This window comes from Diospyros lotus, chromosome 1 (assembly GCF_014633365.1).
Source record: "Diospyros lotus cultivar Yz01 chromosome 1, ASM1463336v1, whole genome shotgun sequence".
NCBI lineage: Eukaryota > Viridiplantae > Streptophyta > Magnoliopsida > Ericales > Ebenaceae > Diospyros > Diospyros lotus.
The window spans coordinates 47,718,636-47,739,898 of record NC_068338.1 but is presented as its reverse complement, the minus strand read 5'-3'; the positions used below and the strand labels follow the sequence as shown (position 1 = coordinate 47,739,898).

At 36.0% G+C, this 21,263-nt stretch overlaps 2 protein-coding genes across 2 annotated transcripts; both read left to right on the top strand.

Moving 5' to 3' along the window:
- The first annotated feature begins 2,721 nt into the window (after positions 1 to 2,721).
- Positions 2,722 to 14,119, top strand: LOC127794124 (uncharacterized). The gene is made up of 8 exons (XM_052325033.1): positions 2,722 to 3,679; positions 3,722 to 4,187; positions 4,440 to 4,560; positions 5,455 to 7,042; positions 7,547 to 8,076; positions 8,925 to 9,060; positions 9,196 to 9,425; positions 13,964 to 14,119. The coding sequence occupies exons 1-8, from the start codon at positions 2,722 to 2,724 to the stop codon at positions 14,117 to 14,119; spliced, it is 4,185 nt and encodes a 1,394-aa protein (XP_052180993.1).
- A 3,182-nt stretch (positions 14,120 to 17,301) lies between these two features.
- Positions 17,302 to 18,822, top strand: LOC127814108 (chalcone synthase-like). Its single transcript, XM_052355373.1, has one exon. It carries the CDS (start codon positions 17,390 to 17,392, stop codon positions 18,548 to 18,550), a length of 1,161 nt encoding a protein of 386 aa, XP_052211333.1. The 5' UTR covers positions 17,302 to 17,389; the 3' UTR covers positions 18,551 to 18,822.
- The last annotated feature ends 2,441 nt before the right edge of the window (positions 18,823 to 21,263 follow it).

Sequence of the window (21,263 nt, the reverse complement as noted above, 5' to 3'; positions counted from 1 at the left end):
ACTTATCTATTAGTTTTGTTTTTTGGGATACGTGGTTTTGATCTGTAATGCTGAATTCTAATTAGGCTATATCACTAGATAGTGATAGTTATAAAATAAAGTGATTAATCATGGAGCATTTGTGTTCTCACTATAATTATAACAATTTGGAAGGAGTAATTAATTTAACTTCACAATGAAGGTTTTTTACAGGTAGGAACAACATGAGATTCAACTTGTCTCTTTCTTGCAAACCAGGGTCTTCACCTAATTTACTCTTGTTTGATTTCTCCCCTATCCACCCAATCCGCATGGCCTCCATTTGTTTTCATAAATTTGCCTATATTCACCTAAACCCTAATTGTCTTTCTTCCCTTAGATCTTTGTCTTTAACATTTAGAGCAATTCTACACTGTTTAAACACAAAAGATTGTCTAATATCCTAATTAATAAGATAACATCCAACAAAACAAAACAAAATCCATTTAACCAAACATCTTGCCTAGAGATAACAGCAACCGAAATCCATTAATAAAACAAAAGGCTTTACAAAAAACGTAAAAGACCAGTACCTAGGTCCGACTTTGTCGTCGGTGGCAGGTAGAGGCAAAGACAGTACGACTGGTGGCGATGGTGGGTGGGGGCGAAGGTTGTCCGACTGTAGGTGGGTGATTAGTGATCAATTTTGTAAAAATTTTATTATAATTTCACCCTTATTTTGATCTTAAAATGGTTTAAATTGAATATTATTATGCATTTTGAAATTTTGTGCATGTTTAAAAATATTAATATAAAAATATATAAAATATAAAAAAATTAAATATAATATATATAATAATATAATATATATATATAATAATATAAATATGGAAAGCCCAGGCCCAAGCCCAACACAAGGAAGGCCCAAGCCCAAGCCCAACACAAGGAAGGCCCAAGCCCAAGCCCAACACAAGGAAGGCCCAAGCCTAAGCCCAAAACAAGGAAGTCCCAAGCCCAACACAAGGAAGGCCCAAGCCCAAAAATATGAAAAGCCCAAGTCCCACAAATTGATGACATCATCGCTTACATCATGGGTTGGAGTGACATCATTGCTTACATCATGAGTTGGAATGACATCATCGCTTACATTATGTGTTAGATATTTTATTTATCTTTGTATTTTTAAATTAGTTATTTTATTTTTCTTTAGATATTTTGTATTATTAAATTATATAATTGAGTGGTCTCTATTGCATCTTTTACCCTATAAATAGAGCACTTAGGGTGCATTTGTAACCATTCAATTTTCCTATAATGAAAGTATAGTTATGTTCTTGAAATTTCTCTCTCAAAATTTTCACTTTAGTTTCAATATGATTTCGTTCTTAGAATTTCTCTCTTAAATCTTCAACCTTTGTTTCCATATAGTTGTATTATGTTATTCATATTATCTTTTTATTATATACGGCCTATATGGTCGGTTGAATATTGTCTTTAAATATTGTCTTTTCATTATATACCGCCTATATGGTCGGTTAAAAAATAGTCTTTCAATTCTTGTCTTTTCATTATAAACCGCCTATATGGTCGGTTAAAAAATAGTCTTTCAATTCTTGTCTTTTCATTATAAACCGCCTATATGGTCGGTTAAAAAATAGTCTTTCAATTCTTGTCTTTTCATTATAAACCGCCTATATGGTCGGTTAAAAAATAGTCTTTTAAATACTGTCTTTTAATTCCCGTCATTTAAATTCCTGCCAATTTATTTTAAAAATGAAGATGAGTAGCTAAATCCGATCTTGGGTTAAGGCAAGGACAGTGTCCAACGCCAATGATTCCCAAAGAAAGCTGCGCTTCAATTGTGTAATATTAATCTGATTTAATTTGAGCAATGTGCGTATAGTGTATCTTTGAGTTTGGATTGGAGCATAAGCCTAACTTAGAGTTTCCATGCCACGTATGGAGATTGCTAGACCTGGAAATGTTTTCATACCCAAGCCCAAATGATTAATCTGTACCTATAAATTCTATCTGTGGGATATAATTCAATTTATGATAATTGCTTGACTTAGAATTTCCATGCCATGTATGGAGATTGCTTAAACAAGAATTATCATTATCTTGAACTAAAATTACTCATAGATCTGCAAAACTTAATTCAGATGAATATTATTGATTTTTTCTATTAAGTTGGGAATTAATTGGTTTTGACACTGAAATTGTCTTGACCCAAGCTACTTAAACTCATTGTTAATTTAGTTTTAATCATTTCCTTTAGATTATCTTAATCACCTCTTAAAATCAAATATTCAGTGATTTCTGTTTTCATCCAAAATAATCTCCCTGTGAACCGACTCGGACTCACCGAATTATAAATTTAAAATTGTACTACACGCACACTCGCACACTGGCGAGTATAATCGCCCTATACCTGCTTTAACAAAAGGATTAATGTTTGATAAATTTGGTTGTTGTTTTGATAAATAAATGTGCAGGGTAGCGTAGCAGTCAGTTTTTGGCGCCGTTGCCGGGGAGATTAATTGGTAACTTAGTGTGTTATTTTTGTTGTTTTACTACTTTTAAAAAAAAAACAAAAAAAATAATAAATATTTTAAAGATAAAGAAAAAAAATCTATATACTTAAAAAAAAAAAAACTTGTTAGGTAACTTTTAGTTACTAAACAGTGTATGAGACTTAGATCAGGTAGAGTGCTAGAACAAGAAGTCCATTCACAATCTCTAATGTCTCAACAAAATGATAACATGTCTGCTCAAGGGGGTGATCATGTTGATCAAGATCCCTTGGGAGCTGAAATGCTTCGACCTCTCAGGGACTATTTGCACCCTCCGAGGCAAACTACTCCCTCTTGCATTGTACTTCCAGTTAACCATCATAGATTCAACTTTAAACCGGGTACCATTCAGATGTTACCTACTTTTCATGGTATGGATTCGAAAAATCCGTACACTCACATGAGAGAATTTGAAGAGGTCTGCGGCACTTGTGTCGATCAGAATGTCAATGAGGATACTGTGAGGCTAAAATTGTTCCCATTTTCATTAAAAGACAAAGCTAAAATGTGGTTAAACACATTAGAGTCGAGATCAATAGGAACATGGAGAGAAATGCAAACTAAATTTTTAAAGAAATATTTTCCGGCCAATAGGACAGCATCCCTTCAAAGACAAATGATGAACTTTGCTTGTAAACCCACCGAGTCATTTGCTCAAGCTTGGGATCGTTTCAAAGATCTACTTCTTACTTGCCCACATCATGCTTTTGAGCAGTGGCGGGTGGTTAGTTTTTTTCATGATGCCTTAACCCCTAACCTTAAGATGTTAGTGTCGACCATGTGCAATGGTGAATTTTATGAGAAGACACCTGAAGAAGCTTTTCACTTTTTCGACACTTTAGCTGAGAATACTAGGAATTGGGAGGTAAGTCCATTGTCTTTGGAAGACTCAAGAGAGCATGTCAGTCCACAACCTCGAGGAAAATTTCAAATAAGTGAAAGTGATAACATCAATGCCCGGTTAACAGCATTAACAAAGAAGATGGAAGAATTAGAGTTAAAAAAAACCAAGGCCGTCCATGAGGTGGAAGTCCTTTGCGTGGTTTGTGAGACGAATGGCCATATGACAGAAGATTGTCCTACCATTCCTGCTTTTAAAGAGGTCCTCTATGGCCAAGCATCTGGAGTACAACCACGTCAGACAGAGGGTAGGCCTTATCAGAATCAGAATCAGAGTGGGAACTACTTAGGGTACAATCCTAATTCCAATACATACCACCCCAACTCCCGTAATCACCCTAATTTTTCATGGAGAAATGATTCTGCCGCCCAACCCCATGCACCATTCCCCTCACAGCCACAGTCTTACCAACCAAACCAAGGGTCATCTGGTGCATATCAACCTCCTCATAAGAGATCTCTAGAGGACACCCTACAACAATTCATGCAAGGTCAAATAGGAACTAATACCCAAGTAGCCAAGTTTCAAGAACAAACAAATAGGGCTCTAGAAGACATGAGAAGTCAGCTAACTAAGTTGACTCAGACCTTGAGTGTTAGAGAACCAGGAAAGTTTCCCTCACAACCAAGTCCGAACCCCGTAGGTCAAGCCCATAGAGCCGAAGGGTCATCTAGTGAGAATCATGAACAAGTCCAGTCTGTCACTGTCCTTAGGAGTGGGAAAGTAATTGAGAAACCTAAGGACCCTAGGACAATGTGGCCTACCATTAGTAAAAAAGACCAAGGGCATGATGAAATGAATGATGAGGAAGTGAATGAAGGAAGTAAAGAGGGTAAAAAGAAAGCTGAGAAGGAAGAAAGAGAGCAAGAGAGAAAGCAAAAGGAAAAAGGGAAGAGTGTTGAAGAGAGATCCAAATTTGAACCTCGACCACCCTTTCCTCAAAAATTAACCCAATCAAAAAGAGATAAAACAAATGCAGACATATACGAAGTATTCAAACAAGTAAGGATAAACATTCCTTTATTGGATGCAATTAAGCAAACACCTTCGTATGCTAAGTTTTTGAAGGATCTCTGTACAGTCAAAAGAAAAATCAATGTGCGGGAAAAAGCATTCTTAACAGAACAAGTAAGTGCTATCCTTCAATTTAAGACCCCTCCAAAGTACAAGGACCCAGGATGTCCTACCATTGCTTGCATAATTGGAAGCCAAAAAGTCGACCAAGCACTTCTTGACCTAGGGGCTAGTGTCAATCTGTTGCCTTTCAGTGTCTATCAGCAACTAGGGTTAGGAGAACTCAAGCCCACTAGGGTCACTCTTCAATTGGCTGACCGATCAGTAAAAGTTCCTCGTGGGATTGTGGAGGATGTCCTAATCCAAGTGGACAAATTCTATTTCCCAGTGGACTTTATTGTCTTAGATACCCAGCCCCACCAGGGTCCTCAGTCACCTATTCCCGTTATCCTAGGGAGACCATTCCTTGCTACTTCGAATGCAATCATCAATTGTAGGAATGGGATCATGAAACTATCATTTGGGAATATGACGGTGGAGATGAATGTTTTCAAGGTAACTAAGCAACCAAATGACGAAATGGAATTGGAGGAAGTAGATTTAATCCAGACCTTAAGTGAAGAATACTTTGAGGAGGCTCTTTATGAGCAGGTTATTTATAAATTAGAGAAGCAAACTTCGAAAGGGATAGAGCCTGACGTTGAGTCAGCCAGGGTGATCACACAACTGATGCTTGGCCTAGAGCCATTGAAATTACCTGGGAATGAAACCACACCATCTTTGGTTCGTCCACCCCAACTTGAGAGAAAACCATTGCCGAATCACCTTAAGTACGCATTCTTAGGTGAAAGGGAGTCTTTGCCAGTAGTGATTTCATCAAGCCTAGAATTGCATCAAGAGGAAGCATTACTAGATCTCCTCAGAATGCACAAAAAAGCTATAGGATGGTCTATCTCTGACCTACATGGCATTAGCCCCCTCACCTGCACCCATAGGATATTCTTAGAGGAAAATGCGAAACCTGTAAGGCAAATGCAAAGGCGTTTGAACCCGAACATGAAAGAAGTTGTCCGGGGAGAGGTTCTTAAACTGTTAGATGCAGGTATCATCTACCCCATCTCAGATTCCAAATGGGTCAGTCCGACTCAAGTTGTACCTAAGAAGTCAGGAGTCACTGTGATAGCAAATGAGAACAATGAGCTCATCCCTACGCGCATCCAGACTGGATGGCGTATGTGCATTGATTATAGGAAGCTCAACTCTGTGACAAGGAAGGATCATTTTCCGCTTCCATTTCTAGATCAAGTCTTAGAGAGAATAGCGGGACATGCCTTCTACTGCTTCTTGGATGGGTACTCTGGGTATAATCAAATAGAAATTGCGTTAGAGGATCAGGAGAAGACCACATTCACTTGTCCATTTGGGACATTTGCTTACAGACGAATGCCATTCGGTCTATGCAATGCCCCTGCAACATTTCAAAGATGCGTGATGAGCATTTTTAGTGAATTGGTAGAGAATGTGGTGGAAGTTTTCATGGATGACTTCTCAGTGTATGGAGATAGCTTTAATAGTTGTCTGAAAAATTTAGAAAGAGTCTTAGAGAGGTGCAAGGAAACGCATTTAGTGCTAAATTGGGAGAAGTGCCACTTCATGGTCACTCAAGGAAGTGTCTTAGGACACATTGTTTCTTCTAAGGGTATTGAGGTCGATCAGTTTAAGGTTGAATTAATTCAAAAATTACCCGCCCCAAAGAATGTGAGGGATGTTAGGTCTTTTCTTGGCCATGCTGGTTTTTATAGGCGCTTTATTGCTTCATTCAGTACCATAGCCAAACCTTTATGTCGCCTTTTAGTCCTAGACATGCCCTTTGAGTGGACCAGTAAGTGTCAAGCTGCTTTTGAGAAATTAAAAAACTCACTTGTTTCTGCACCTATCATTCAGTCCCCTGATTGGTCCCTACCATTTGAGCTGATGTGTGACGCTAGTGATTACGCGATAGGAGCCGTGTTAGGTCAGAGGAAAGACAAGAAACCTTATGTGATATATTACGCTAGCAAAACTCTTAATGAGGCTCAAAAGAACTACACCACGACAGAGAAAGAGTTGCTAGCAGTTGTCTACGCCCTAGACAAATTCCGGTCTTACCTCGTGGGGTCACTGGTGATTGTTTTTACTGACCATGCTGCTCTTAAATATTTATTAACAAAGCAAGATGCAAAACCCCGTCTCCTTAGATGGATCTTATTGTTACAAGAATTCCATATCGAGATCAGAGACAAAAAAGGGGTAGAAAATGTGGTAGCCGATCACTTGTCTCGTCTACCATGCCAAAATCTTAATCAATTTGAAAACCCAATCCAAGATTCCTTTCCTGACGAACAATTGTTTCAAACAAACACTCAAACTGAACCACTCACCTTTCCATGGTACGCTGATATAGCAAATTATCTAGTCACTAGACAGATCCCAGATTATTGGTCCAAACTAGATAAAGAAAATTTTTTTAGGAAGGTGGTGACATTTTTTTGGGATGACCCGTATCTGTTCAAATATTGTCCTGACCAAATCATTCGTAGATGCATCCCTAATCATGAACAACAAAGTGTCATAAATTTTTGTCACACTCTTGCTTGTGGAGGCCATTTTTCCATCAAGAAAACAGTTGCAAAAATTCTACAAAGTGGATTTTATTGGCCAACATTATTTAAGGATGTGTACAGATTTTGTTCAAGTTGTGATCGATGTCAAAAACTAGGCAGTCTATCCAAGAGAAACATGATGCCATTACAACCAATCCAGGTGTTAGAAGTCTTTGACTGCTGGGGTATAGACTTTATGGGTCCATTTGTTAGTTCGTTTGGGCATGAGTATATCTTACTTGCTGTTGACTATGTGTCCAAATGGGTTGAGGCAATCCCGACAAGGAGCAATGACCATAGGATTGTGGTGAAATTTTTAAGGGAAAACATTTTTAGTCGGTTTGGGATGCCACGAGCGATCATTAGTGATGGGGGTTCCCATTTTTGTAACAAGGTCGTGGCAGGTCTCATGAAAAAATATGGTGTGTTGCACAAGATTTCCACGCCGTACCATCCCCAAACCAGTGGTCAGGCTGAGCTAGCTAATAGGGAGATTAAACATATCTTAGAAAAGACCGTTGCCACCAATCGCAAAGATTGGTCTTTGAGATTAGTAGACGCTCTTTGGGCATATAGGACTGCATATAAAACGATCTTGGGAATGTCTCCATATAGATTAGTGTATGGTAAACCTTGTCATCTTCCTGTGGAAATTGAACATAGAGCATATTGGGCAATTCAAAGAATCAACAAAAGTTTGACCGAAGCAGGCTTCTCTAGGAAGCTCCAATTAAATGAGCTTGATGAAATAAGAAAAGATGCATTTGAAAATGCACGACTGGCTAAGCTTCGCATGAAAGAGTTGCATGACCGACGCATCATTAGGAAAAGCTTTCATGTCGGGCAACAGGTACTTTTGTATGATTCTCGATTGCATTTATTCCCAGGAAAATTAAAATCAAGATGGGTTGGCCCCTTCATAATCAAGTCCATCTCGGAATATGGGGCTTTCGAAATTGAAAATCAAGAGTCAGGGCAATGCCTTAAGGTCAATGGTCATAGGTTGAAACCTTATCAGTATAGTTATGAGGAAGACGAAGGAAGTGTGGATTTAGGGGATCCACCATTAAATGAGTAAAAGAGGTTTCGTATCGTCTGGGAATCTGACGTTAAAAGACCACCTTTCCATTTAGGTTAAATGGATGTCTTTAGGTCCAGGACATTAATAACAACCCCTGTAGCTATTCAGGGTGAAGAAAACATCACATATTCATGCATCGATGACCGCCAGGTATGTCTATCCTCTATCTTTTCTATTATTGTCGATTGAGGACAATACGCAATTCAAGTTGGGGGGTAAGGTGGGAATTGTTGTTTTGTGTGGTATATGTGATTTTGATTTTATGAGGCCCCTTCAAAAAAAAAAATTATTAAAAAATATATAATAAAATAAAAACTTTATTTATATATATAAAAATATAAGAAGGAGACAAACTCAACGCCGATGACAACTATTTATTTATTTTTTGGGCAGAGCAATCACACTGCCCTATAAAGGAAACGACACACTTCCCTATAAAGGAAAAGGAGACGCGGAACGTTGAAAAGAAACACCGAACGTTGAAAAAGGAGACGCCAGACGTGACCCTGCACTTGTGGCACGTCTCGAGCCAAGTGTAGTTGTTGGAATGGTGACTTCCACAGCCCTATAAGAGACCCCGTATCTGCATGAGGCAAGCCACACTTCTTTGAGCTCAGTCTTCTCTCATTTGTGTTATTCTCCGATCAGGTACTCTCGTTCCTTTTGTAAGGTTCATTATTTTGTTTTACTTTTCTTTTACTATAGTTCTGTTTTTAAAAAAAAAAATGAATCTTCAGCTCTTGAAAATTCGTAAGTACTATCCATCTCTCCCACAAAATGATTTAAAAAAGATTTATGCCACTAGGTGTGAAAGACTTCGGATGTTGATGTATAAAAATATCCCTGAGGATATTCGCTGGTTAATTGAAGCAAAAGTTCGATTTCTTGGCAAAACCTCACCTAGTTTTAAGCATTTTCCAGGATTGGGAAAGAGTAGTTTTTCGAAAAAAAGAAGAGCGAAAAGATTAAATGGTTGTCACAAATGTGCTCGATGGACTTGTAACACACGATGTAAATCTGTGGGGTTTACTTCCATAAATCGAGATGATAAAATTTGTTTCATAAAGGATGGGCTGAGTAAGGAGTCTTTGGATGATATCCGATTGACTCTTGAGACGCATCCGTGTGGAATAGTGCAACGAGAAATTCTTGCTTTATGGACCCAGTTTAGAAGTGACCACCAACGCTATAGTCTTGGGAATCTGACTATAATTGACCCTGTTTGCCAATCTATAAGAAAATTGGATGGGAAGCCTATCCCCGCTTCATAGAAGGTGTTTAAGTCGTTTCTGGACGTAAAACCAGAGGAAGATGTGAGCCACAATCACAACTACTTGTATATACGCATGATTTTTGTTTATGTTTATTTATTGTTGAATTTCTATGTAGTTACTTTTGATTGCCAAACCTCTTTAACCAGTTCTACTTTCAGGGCATACATAAAGAACTAACATAAATGGAAGGCCAGCCAGTTCGTCGAATCAATACCATATGTGTACTATGTGGTTCTCAACCTGGGAGTGATATTTGTTACACACTTGCAGCAAGCGAACTTGGCATAAAATTGGGAGAGAGAAAAATTAATTTGGTCTATGGAGGGGGAAGTCGTGGATTGAATGGATGTGTTTCACAGGCTGCACATCTTGGGCAATCATATGTGGTAGGTATTATGCCAATCCCTTTGGCTGATCCACAGATTTCCGGGTACACACGAGGTCAACTTATAAGAACGACTTCTATGTCTGAGCGCATGGCTTGTAAGATTTATCAGTCAGACGCCTTCATTGCTTTGCCAGGAGGTTTTGGTACACTTGAAGAAATCTTTTGTATAATCTCCTGGGCCAAGAGCAATCTCCATACCAAACCCATTGGACTTTTAAATATTAACCATTTTTTTGATGGGTTGCTCTCTTTTCTTGATCAGGCTGTGGAACAAAAGTTCATTTCTCTTTCTACAAGAAATATTCTCATTTCCGCATCCACCATTGAGGAGCTACTAGATAAATTACACACTTATGTTCCACAGCATGATCCTTACGAGCCTCAGATAGACTGGTCTAAGGTAATTGGAAGCAAGCGCAAAAGGGGTCCGATTAATTTAGATTTATCCCTCTAAGGAGAGCAAGTCTATGATAACATGGCTGAGTAAGGAGTACTTTTCTGTACTCTTGAGACGCATCTGTTTATTTTGACTTGCATGAATTTTTTTTATGTTTTGTTTTAAAAAAATTATGGAATGTTGTTAGGCAAGTCTATGATAAGATGGCTGAGTAAGGAGTACTTTTTGTACTCTTGAGACGCATCTCTTTATTATATGACTTGCATGAATTTTTCTTATTTTGATGTGAAAAAGAAAAAAAAATATAAAAAATATATGTAGGGTATTCTCACTTGTTTGTTGAAGATTTAGCAGTTCACAGTAAACTTACAGACTCGTGGAGTTACAGGTATTCCTAACAAACCCTATTTTATTACTGCAATTCAAGTTGGAGGGAGTAAGGTATATTTATGAACTATCTAGTCCATGTTTAACTGTGAATTTGTAACTGCATGCTTGTAATTTTATGTGAATTATTTACTTTTATCTACTCCTATTAAAAATCAAAAAATTGTGCGTGCTTTAAATAATGCTATCCCTAAAGCTTTGGAGTTATAAACTGACAGCCAGTTGAATTTGCAGTATGAATCATGAATGCATTAATTTCTTATTTGAAACCGTAGATATGTGGGATTAGAATAAGTGATTTGCATGCATCGGGTGTTCAATAATTAGAAATTGGTTTATCGGTCATAAAGTCAAAGGCAATGGTAATTAGCACACTGCATGATCCCTTAACAGAAGTGGAGACTATTACCCGAGTGAGTGTTTGAGCCTAATGATCATTAATTCTGAGTGAAATAACACTTATTCTAAATGCGTTTTATTGTTGATCTCATATTTTCAATAGCTTCAAAACATCAATTTGCTTTGAATGTCTAGTATGATGGCGGATGAATTTGGCTGATTTCAAACTCTGAATTAGTTGACTGAGTAACATCGTTTTATAGAAGCATGATAGGGGATCAATTTCTTTCAATTTGGACCTATTAACCTTTTTCTTTCTTCACATTAACCCCCTTGCTAGCCCATTTGAGCTGTTCTTAGCATAATTCCTTTCATTACCCTCGTCTAACCTAGAACCATATGAAGTTTATCCAACCTGGTGTGTTTTTAGGAATCAGTCTATCTCGGTACTTTCATATTAAAAAGAAAAAAAAAAGAGAAAGAAAAGAAAAAAAAAAGAAAAAAAGAAAAAATGGAAGTTCTCTTAGCTTTTCAGCACGAGTGTTTCAAAATAAATGCTGAAGAAAAAAAATATATGTTTAATTTGATATTAGTGTCAAAAAAAAAAAAAAAAAATCCCAACACACCCTTTGCACACTTTACCCTTTTCTTTGACAACCCGTATTAACCTCATAGCCCCATTACAACCCAGTCTGGTCCCTCTTGATGCTATAAATCATGTGATCTTAGGATTCGAGTTCAGAGTAAAGAATTCTGTTTAAATTCAGAAGTTATTTATCTATGGCATTATTCCAGTCATGAAGCTATGTTAAATTCCCTATTCTTTCATGAAAATACGTTCTTTGTATTTGGGACGACACCGAGTTTGAACTTGTTTTACATTTACTCTTAAAACGGTGGCTCCCTTGTGTGTACACCCAAGGAATCATTTTTTTTATTTGAGGGAAAATCCATAGTAAGGTTTGAAGTCGAAACTTCGAGGGAATAAAGTAGAATAATGATCATCCTAATTGCCATTCCTAAGATTGTATAACCTTTGACCGAAATCTAATTTAGAATATTCGACTGTATGACAGATGGCTTGTTCTGTTCTATGTATTTCCGTTTAGAATTTGAAATTTTTATATTCATGTGATTATTGTGAATAAATCTGGCCAGTGTAAAGTTTAATTGCTATGGGACTAGCAATGTTTAAGTTGGGGGGTGTGATTAGTGATCAATTTTGTAAAAATTTTATTATAATTTCACCCTTATTTTGATCTTAAAATGGTTTAAATTGAATATTATTATGCATTTTGAAATTTTGTGCATGTTTAAAAATATTAATATAAAAATATATAAAATATAAAAAAATTAAATATAATATATATAATAATATAATATATATATAATAATATAAATATGGAAAGCCCAGGCCCAAGCCCAACACAAGGAAGGCCCAAGCCCAAGCCCAACACAAGGAAGGCCCAAGTCCAAGCCCAACACAAGGAAGGCCCAAGCCTAAGCCCAAAACAAGGAAGGCCCAAGCCCAACACAAGGAAGGCCCAAGCCCAAAAATATGAAAAGCCCAAGTCCCACAAATTGATGACATCATCGCTTACATCATGGGTTGGAGTGACATCATTGCTTACATCATGAGTTGGAATGACATCATCGCTTACATCATGTGTTAGATATTTTATTTATCTTTGTATTTTTAAATTAGTTATTTTATTTTTCTTTAGATATTTTGTATTATTAAATTATATAATTGAGTGGTCTCTATTGCATCTTTTACCCTATAAATAGAGCACTTAGGGTGCATTTGTAACCATTCAATTTTCCTATAATGAAAGTATAGTTATGTTCTTGAAATTTCTCTCTCAAAATTTTCACTTTAGTTTCAATATGATTTCGTTCTTAGAATTTCTCTCTTAAATCTTCAACCTTTGTTTCCATATAGTTGTATTATGTTATTCATATTATCTTTTTATTATATACGGCCTATATGGTCGGTTGAATATTGTCTTTAAATATTGTCTTTTCATTATATACCGCCTATATGGTCGGTTAAAAAATAGTCTTTCAATTCTTGTCTTTTCATTATAAACCGCCTATATGGTCGGTTAAAAAATAGTCTTTCAATTCTTGTCTTTTCATTATAAACCGCCTATATGGTCGGTTAAAAAATAGTCTTTCAATTCTTGTCTTTTCATTATAAACCGCCTATATGGTCGGTTAAAAAATAGTCTTTTAAATACTGTCTTTTAATTCCCGTCATTTAAATTCCTGCCAATTTATTTTAAAAATGAAGATGAGTAGCTAAATCCGATCTTGGGTTAAGGCAAGGACAGTGTCCAACGCCAATGATTCCCAAAGAAAGCTGCGCTTCAATTGTGTAATATTAATCTGATTTAATTTGAGCAGTGTGCGTATAGTGTATCTTTGAGTTTGGATTGGAGCATAAGCCTAACTTAGAGTTTCCATGCCACGTATGGAGATTGCTAGACCTGGAAATGTTTTCATACCCAAGCCCAAATGATTAATCTGTACCTATAAATTCTATTTGTGGGATATAATTCAATTTATGATAATTGCTTGACTTAGAATTTCCATGCCATGTATGGAGATTGCTTAAACAAGAATTATCATTATCTTGAACTAAAATTACTCATAGATCTGCAAAACTTAATTCAGATGAATATTATTGATCTTTTCTATTAAGTTGGGAATTAATTGGTTTTGACACTGAAATTGTCTTGACCCAAGCTACTTAAACTCATTGTTAATTTAGTTTTAATCATTTCCTTTAGATTATCTTAATCACCTCTTAAAATCAAATATTCAGTGATTTCTGTTTTCATCCAAAATAATCTCCCTGTGAACCGACTCGGACTCACCGAATTATAAATTTAAAATTGTACTACACGCACACTCGCACACTGGCGAGTATAATCGCCCTATACCTGCTTTAACAAAAGGATTAATGTTTGATAAATTTGGTTGTTGTTTTGATAAATAAATGTGCAGGGTAGCGTAGCAGTCAGTGGGTGGAGATTTCAGACCGGTGGTGGCGAGAGACTGTTGGCCAAGAAGAATAAGGTTTTGCGAAGAAGGCAGAGAAAGAAGAAGACGCGTCTTTGGCAAGAGGTTGTCGGTGATGAGGAAGGAGAAACAAAGAGGTAGTCAACAAAGAAGGAGAAGATAAGGAGACTGTGCTTGAAGGAGAAAGAAGGAGGCGCGTTGTCTTCAGCAAGAGGTCGTCGACGAGAAGGAAGGAGAAACAAAGAGGCTGTGTAGAAATCGGTGAGGAAGGAGGAAGAGAAAAGGTTGTGCAAAAAGAGGCGCGACTTTTCATAAAACCCTCCTCCGAATTTCTCTCAAGAATGGCGATATTTTGACAGCCAAAATATCGCACAATAATCGCTTCGGTAATCTCTCGGTACGATACATTCGGGCAGTATAGAACAACTCTAAGACCAGTTGTTGCTCTTTTCTCGACAAAACTAGCTATCGTTATTGTTGTGTTCGCTGTGGCATTATTGGGGCACAGACACGACACAGTTCCACCACAATATCATAGTTGTCTAAATTTCATGGGCCTGACCCACTTTAATTAGGGAATAGAAAGATATGATATTTATATCATGCGTCAACTTATCACATAACAACCAATCCATATAATATTTAAAATTACATTTATATCTCCGCCTCCTATCTCTACATAGATACTTATATGATTTTAGACCTAGATTTGTGTTGGTGTTTATGATTTAAAAATTTGAGATTTTTTTTTTTAAAGTAAAGAGGAAATTTCATTAACTTGATTAGAACAACACCCAACATGTCCAGTATGTGGCTCAATCATGCAAAATAACAAATCTTCAAAGTGCAATATTCTTTTGCTGTAATTGGTTGGAGAATAAAGCCAAAAAGACTTTTCAATTATGAATGATCTCTTTTTATATATATGAAAAATAATTATAAATACATTTCTACACTAAGAGATGGAAAAATATTTAAATCTATAAATTTTACACTTATTGTGAGATATTATTAGTCAATATGTAAACCCTCTTTAAAAATAAAATAAAAAAATTTGTTTAGATATTTTAAGAGAATGCTCCCTCTAAAAAAGAAGCAAATAGCAACTAAAATTAAGATCTGAGCAAATGTAGAAGAAAAACTAAAAGTATTATTAAGTTATCAATCTAATTGAAAAAAAAATCTTTTTAGATTGTTTTTTATACTTTATTTTTTACAATTAAATAGAGTACAGTAAATAAAGTTAATGATAATCATGTCGGCCTTATTTGAATAGTTTTTCTAATGGATTACTAAGAACAAGTTTAGATTAGGACATCGGGTACGTGGGTGTGCTCGTAGATCCCTGCTCCCAACATGTGAGAATTATAAATATTCTCCATAGGGGGCAAGGGTAGTGTCGTTCCTGAGATTTTGGGATCCCAAAGTCATAAATATAAAAATAGGCCCTGAATCATAGTATATATTTAAATTTTATTTTTTATAATAAAATATCAAAAAAAAAAATATTCATACCATATCAAAGAATAAAATAAAAAAATTTCAAAATGATCAATTAAAAACTACTATTTTTACAATTTTAAAGGAAAAATATCAATTAAATTAACATAATCAAATTATTCGAGTATTTTTTTTTAATAGACAATATAGTTTATCCATTCAATCTGTCTTATCACATAGTATATCCCAAAGGGTCAGCTATTACTCGCGTGTCTTAACCTGTTGTCTAATAAATTAATACAATATTTTAATTTATTTATGTATTGTAATTAATCCTAACTTTTAGTAAACACTAAATTAGCAACATCAGCAAATATATGTATATATATATATATAACGAGTTTAGGGTTAAACAAGAACCAAACCCAATTGGTTGTGGCATTATAAAAGTATTAAAATAAAAAATAATTATTAAGCCTTAACTATAATAAAGAAAAGTAGTGATTTACGTAGGTATTTTTGAGAGAAAAGAGATTGCAAGAGAGAGAGAAATATTAGGCATTCTGCAAATTTTGGAGAAGAATAGACTTTATACAGAAGCAAAACTATCATTTTAAAATAGGGACAAAATGGTCAATTTATCCCAAAATTTCTGAACCCCCTTAAATTGACAAAATTTTGGACCCTGAGACAACCGTCCTTGAGCCACACTATAGGTCTGGGCCTAGGCATGGGATCGCAGGACATAGTTTATTGGAAATGACACCTATATGCATAGCTTTCATCGATAATTCTTGTTACTTTTTTGAGTTAAATTTCGAATTTGGACCAAAATTCTTAATTTGCAGAAATTGGTAACCAACACTACAAAAAGAAACACCTCTTAGCCATTGAATTTTTTCATCACTAATTAACGACATGTCAGCGACGAAATAGCCGTCACTAAATTTTTGCGACAAATTAGAAATAGTTTATTCCGTTGTTAATTTTTTTAATATTTTTTGAATTTAACAACTAAAAGACATGTCACTAAATAATTTTTAATATTTTTTAAATTTAGCGACGAATGCGCCAATCACTAAATAATTTTCGTAATTTTAATTTTAATATAAATTTTTTATTAATTTTTTAATTTAGGGACAAATAATCCTATCACTAAAAGAAAATAAAATTAAAATTTAATTTAAAATCTTTTAGCGTCTCTAATTCTGAAAAAAATAAAATTACAATTAAAATCTTTTAGCGACGGAATAATTCTGTTGATAAAATTAAAAAAGTTTAAAAATTAAATTATAAGTTTTAGCAATGAAATGATTTTGTCGCTATAATATAAATAATTTTTAGTAATAAAAATTTAACTAAATTTAAAATTTTTTCAATGAAGGAACAATTCCATCTCTAAAATGAAAGAAAATTTAAATTAAAGTTTTCACCCAATATTAAAATGATCAAATATCATTTGTCCAACTATTACTATCTTTGTCTTTGGCATTTCTCCCTGTCATCAGAGGCCAGTAATTTGTCTGCTTGGAACCATTAAGCTAACTTTTCCTGGCTAGTATCCACCGGAACAATGCATCTAGTCAGGTAGTCATTCAGCATATGCACTTTGGCCTATGGCCTTATATTATAATCTTAATATATTTACCCACGTTGGTGGATGACCCACTCAAGACTTTTCTCAAAAGAATAATTAGTAATTAATTGCTCTTGCTTTTCCTACGTTCCTTCGTTAGAAAAATTTCCACGTTTTGAAAAGCGAGACTCTCGAATTCTTATTCAAACATGCATGGTGGATCTTTAAATAGTCAACAAATGTGTGTTTATTAAACAATACATGTATATGTACTGGAGAGGTGTTGTATAAATAGAGCATCAATGGCCATTCGGCTCTCTCATCCATCATCACTGCAAATTCTACCTTAATTTTCTTTTATTTTTCATCCAAGTTCATTAACCCAGCTAGCAGTGATGGTGCAAATAGCCGACCACCCCAATCGCAAAGGCAGCGCCATGATCCTCGGCATTGGCACCGCCAATCCGGAGAACTATGTGTACCAGGCCGACTACCCTGATTTCTACTTCAGGGTCACCAAGAGCGAACACATGCCCGATCTCAAAGAGAAGATGAAGCGCATTTGTGAGAAGACCTGCATCAAAAAGCGTCACATGTATCTCACCGAGGAGATGCTTGAAGGGATGCCCAATCTCTGCGCCTGTTTGGCTCCGTCTATGGACACCCGTCAAGAGATATTAGTGGAGGAAATTCCAAAATTAGCCAAAGAAGCGGCTCTCAAGGCAATCGAAGACTGGGGACAACCACTCTCTAAGATTACTCACGTGGTCTTTGGCACAACCTCTGGTCTTGATATGCCTGGTGCTGATCTGCGGCTTGTGGAGCTCCTTGGTCTCGACCATTCCGTCCAACGATACATGCTCGGCCACCAGGCTTGTGCTGGTGGTGGCTGCATTCTCCGACTAGCCAAAGATATTGCCGAGAATAACCCCGGTGCAAGAGTTCTTGCTGTATGCTCTGAACTCACAGTTTGCATTTTCAATGGCACCTGCCATACCCATTCCGATTTGCTTGTTAGCCAAGCATTATTTGGCGACGGCTCATCAGCCTTGATCGTTGGTTCAAACCCTGATAAATCCATCGAAACTCCAATTTTTGAAGTTGTGGGAGCGTATCAACATACAATTCCAAACTCTCGGGAAGCAGTCGAAATCCACTCCCGCGAAGCCGGACTCATTGTTTACTTGGCCAGGACCTTGCCTGGCCACGTATCCAATAACATCGAGAAATGCTTGGTTGACGCTTTCACTCCACAAGGAGTTAGCGACTGGAACTCACTCTTTTGGGTGGCCCATCCGGGTGGCAGAGCTGTTTTGGACCTAATCGAATCGAAACTCAATTTGAAAGAGGAAAAACTCTTGGCTAGTCGTCATGTGTTGAGCGAGTACGGAAACATGGCAAGTGCTTGCGTATTTTTTGTTCTAGATGAGATTAGAAAACGATCGCTAAAAGAAGGAAAGGCTACCACTGGGGAAGGATGCGAATACGGTGTGTTGTGTGGATTTGGACCAGGATTAACTATTGAGACAGTTGCTCTACGTAGTGTTGCCATCTAATCTAGCTTGCTTATGGAGAGCCTGGTTACAGGTTTCTTACACATATACAGTAACGTAATTAAAGTTGTATTCTTTCATTTGCATTCTTGTATTTCTCCAATTAATTCCTCCGGTCCGTTTCACTGCTTGGATTGGGGGAGCAAATTTGGATGTGTGAGTGTCCAATGGGAAGGATTTTTATGGGTTAGTGTGTGTACAACATTCTCCCAACCAAAAGATGTAAGAGAGTATTTTTGAAAGTAACAAAAATGAAAGAGTTTAAATTGTATTTAGGTTTTTATTGTTCTTTAAAATTGAGTTGTTATAAATGATGATGTAAATATTTACATTGGCTTTTATTGCTTAATAAAAAGATATAATGAGTTTTATTTGAATTTATCAACGTTTATATAAATACTCATCATTGCGCCATAGAATCCATCAACTAAAGTGGGTTGTGGCATCTTGCTTGATATTGATGTAATTTTAAATAATCTTCTAGTGTAAGGTTGTAACATCTTACATTGACTAATATAAATGATCGAAACAAATTATCTTGATAGATTTACGCGAACTTTCTAGGGGATCACCTATACTTAAACTTCCCAAGTTTAAGCACACTTAATCCGAAAGTTTTTTGTCTACATTCAACCCAAAAGGTATTCAACTGGTATTATTTCCTTTTTTATTTATCCTCGATATATACTGCATTTTTCTGAACTCTTAAGGTATTATAAAGATTGCAACCTTATAAGGTATAAGCCAATTTATTTATATACAAAAGTTATCATTTATATTTATTAATGTATGAAACAAATTAGCAATCACAAAACCAATTTGGACATCAATTCCAACCCCTAAAAATTACGTTAAAAAGCTACTTAGTTTTCATCACCAAATATTAAATTTAATAGGTTTTAAAGATTTAAAATTAAAACGTTTATTAATTGAGATTAAATATATATAAGAATATAATTGATTGTGGGTCAATGTTTCTTACTTGCCCAAGTTGTTTAATTTTAATATATTGGAAGAGTGGCATTACTAAGGTAATAATTGTTTAATATAATTATGAATATGGTGTCCACTACTTAATGGAAGTATGTAGGCTCTGAACATTTTCAAAATCACAAGGTCAATTAACACATAACTAACATGTTCAATTTCATGACTCAATCACACTCATGAGGTCTTTGCAAAGCAACGACGTAAAGTTGAAGAACTCGCGCAAGTAAGAATAAATTAATTGACGATGGAGTACTCACCCAAGAAAAGACTAAATTGACGACTACATATTTATATTTAATTGGACTTAGTTGCCCCAGACATTGAACCTTACAGCGCCCAAACTTTTGGACTTACTACTATTCACTGTGTGGATTTTACATTGAATAGTCAAATAAATTAACTCGGAACTAATTTTCTATTTATATCTGTCGTGATTATTATATTATGTATTCAAATCCTATCTTCGCTTCACCTAATCTGTCTAATAATTACGCATGCACTCAAAGATGATGTATATCGTGGATTTATTTAAGCAGTCAAATTGTGTATGCATTAAACTAAAAACACTGCGATATGCCCATAGGCTATGGGATTAGAATGTAATATTAGCCCACGTGAACGGGATGGCGGCCAAGTCCAGCATTCATGCTTCATGGTAATTTCCTCGACGGCCAAGTCCAGCAGCAGCAGGCGACCTGGGACTGGGAGTTGAATAAATGGATCATCAAATTAAGGACAAATTCAAGTCTCTCATCCACATCCATATATCCCCCCAAATCCCATCTTAATTAATTGGCGTCCCTGCAACTAATTAATTAATTAGGGACCAGCTAGGCAAAGCAGTGAGATAAATGGTACATGCTCTACCACCAGGCTTGTGCTGGTGGTGGCTGCATTCTCCGACTAGCCAAAGATATTGCCGAGAATAACCCCGGTGCAAGAGTTCTTGCTGTATGCTCTGAACTCACAGTTTGCATTTTCAGTGACACTTGCCATACCCATTCCGATTTGCTTGTTAGCCAAGCACTATTTGGCAATGGCTCATCTGATCGTTGGTTCAAACCCTGATAGATCCACAAAAATTCTAATTTTTGAAATTGTGGGTGGTTATCAACATACAATTCCAAACTCCTGAGAAGCAGTTGAAATCCACTCCCGTGATGCCGGGCTCCTTGTTTACATGGCCAAGACCTTGCCTGACCACGTATCCAATAATATCAAGAAATGCTTGGTTGACGCTTTCACTCCACACGGAGTTAGTGATTGGAACTCACTCTTCTAGGTGGCCCACCTAGGTAGTAGGATTGTTCTGGACCTAATTGAATCAAAGATTAGGTTAAAGATGAAAAAGCTCTTGACCAATCAACATGTGTTGAGTGAGTACGAAAACATGGCAAGTGCTTGCCTATTCTTTGTTTTAGATGAGATGAGAAAGTGATCTCTAAAAGAAAAATAAACTATAACTGGAGAAGGATGCAAATATGGTGTGTTGTGTGGATTTGGACCTGGGTTGACTATTGAGATAGTTGCCTTGCGCAGCATTGTCATAGAATCCCTCAACTAAAATGGGTTACTGCATGTTTCTTGATATTGATGTGATTTTAAATAATCTTCTCGAATAAGTTTACAGTTTTTATAAGGTGTAACTCAATTTATATACAAAAATTATTATTTATATTTATTAATGTATGAAACAAGTTTATTGAAATAAATGTTAAACAGAGAT

Bases quoted from the DNA above. Each gene is read 5' to 3' on its own strand.
- LOC127794124 (XM_052325033.1), top strand. From the start codon at position 2,722: ATGTCTGCTCAAGGGGGTGATCATGTTGATCAAGATCCCTTGGGAGCT. The intron at 4,188-4,439 runs GTGGCCTACCAT...CAAACAAGTAAG, and splicing joins CCTAAGGACCCTAGGACAAT to GATAAACATTCCTTTATTGG. The intron at 8,077-8,924 runs GTCAATGGTCAT...AAAATTCGTAAG, and splicing joins AGTCAGGGCAATGCCTTAAG to TACTATCCATCTCTCCCACA.
- LOC127814108 (XM_052355373.1), top strand. From the start codon at position 17,390: ATGGTGCAAATAGCCGACCACCCCAATCGCAAAGGCAGCGCCATGATC.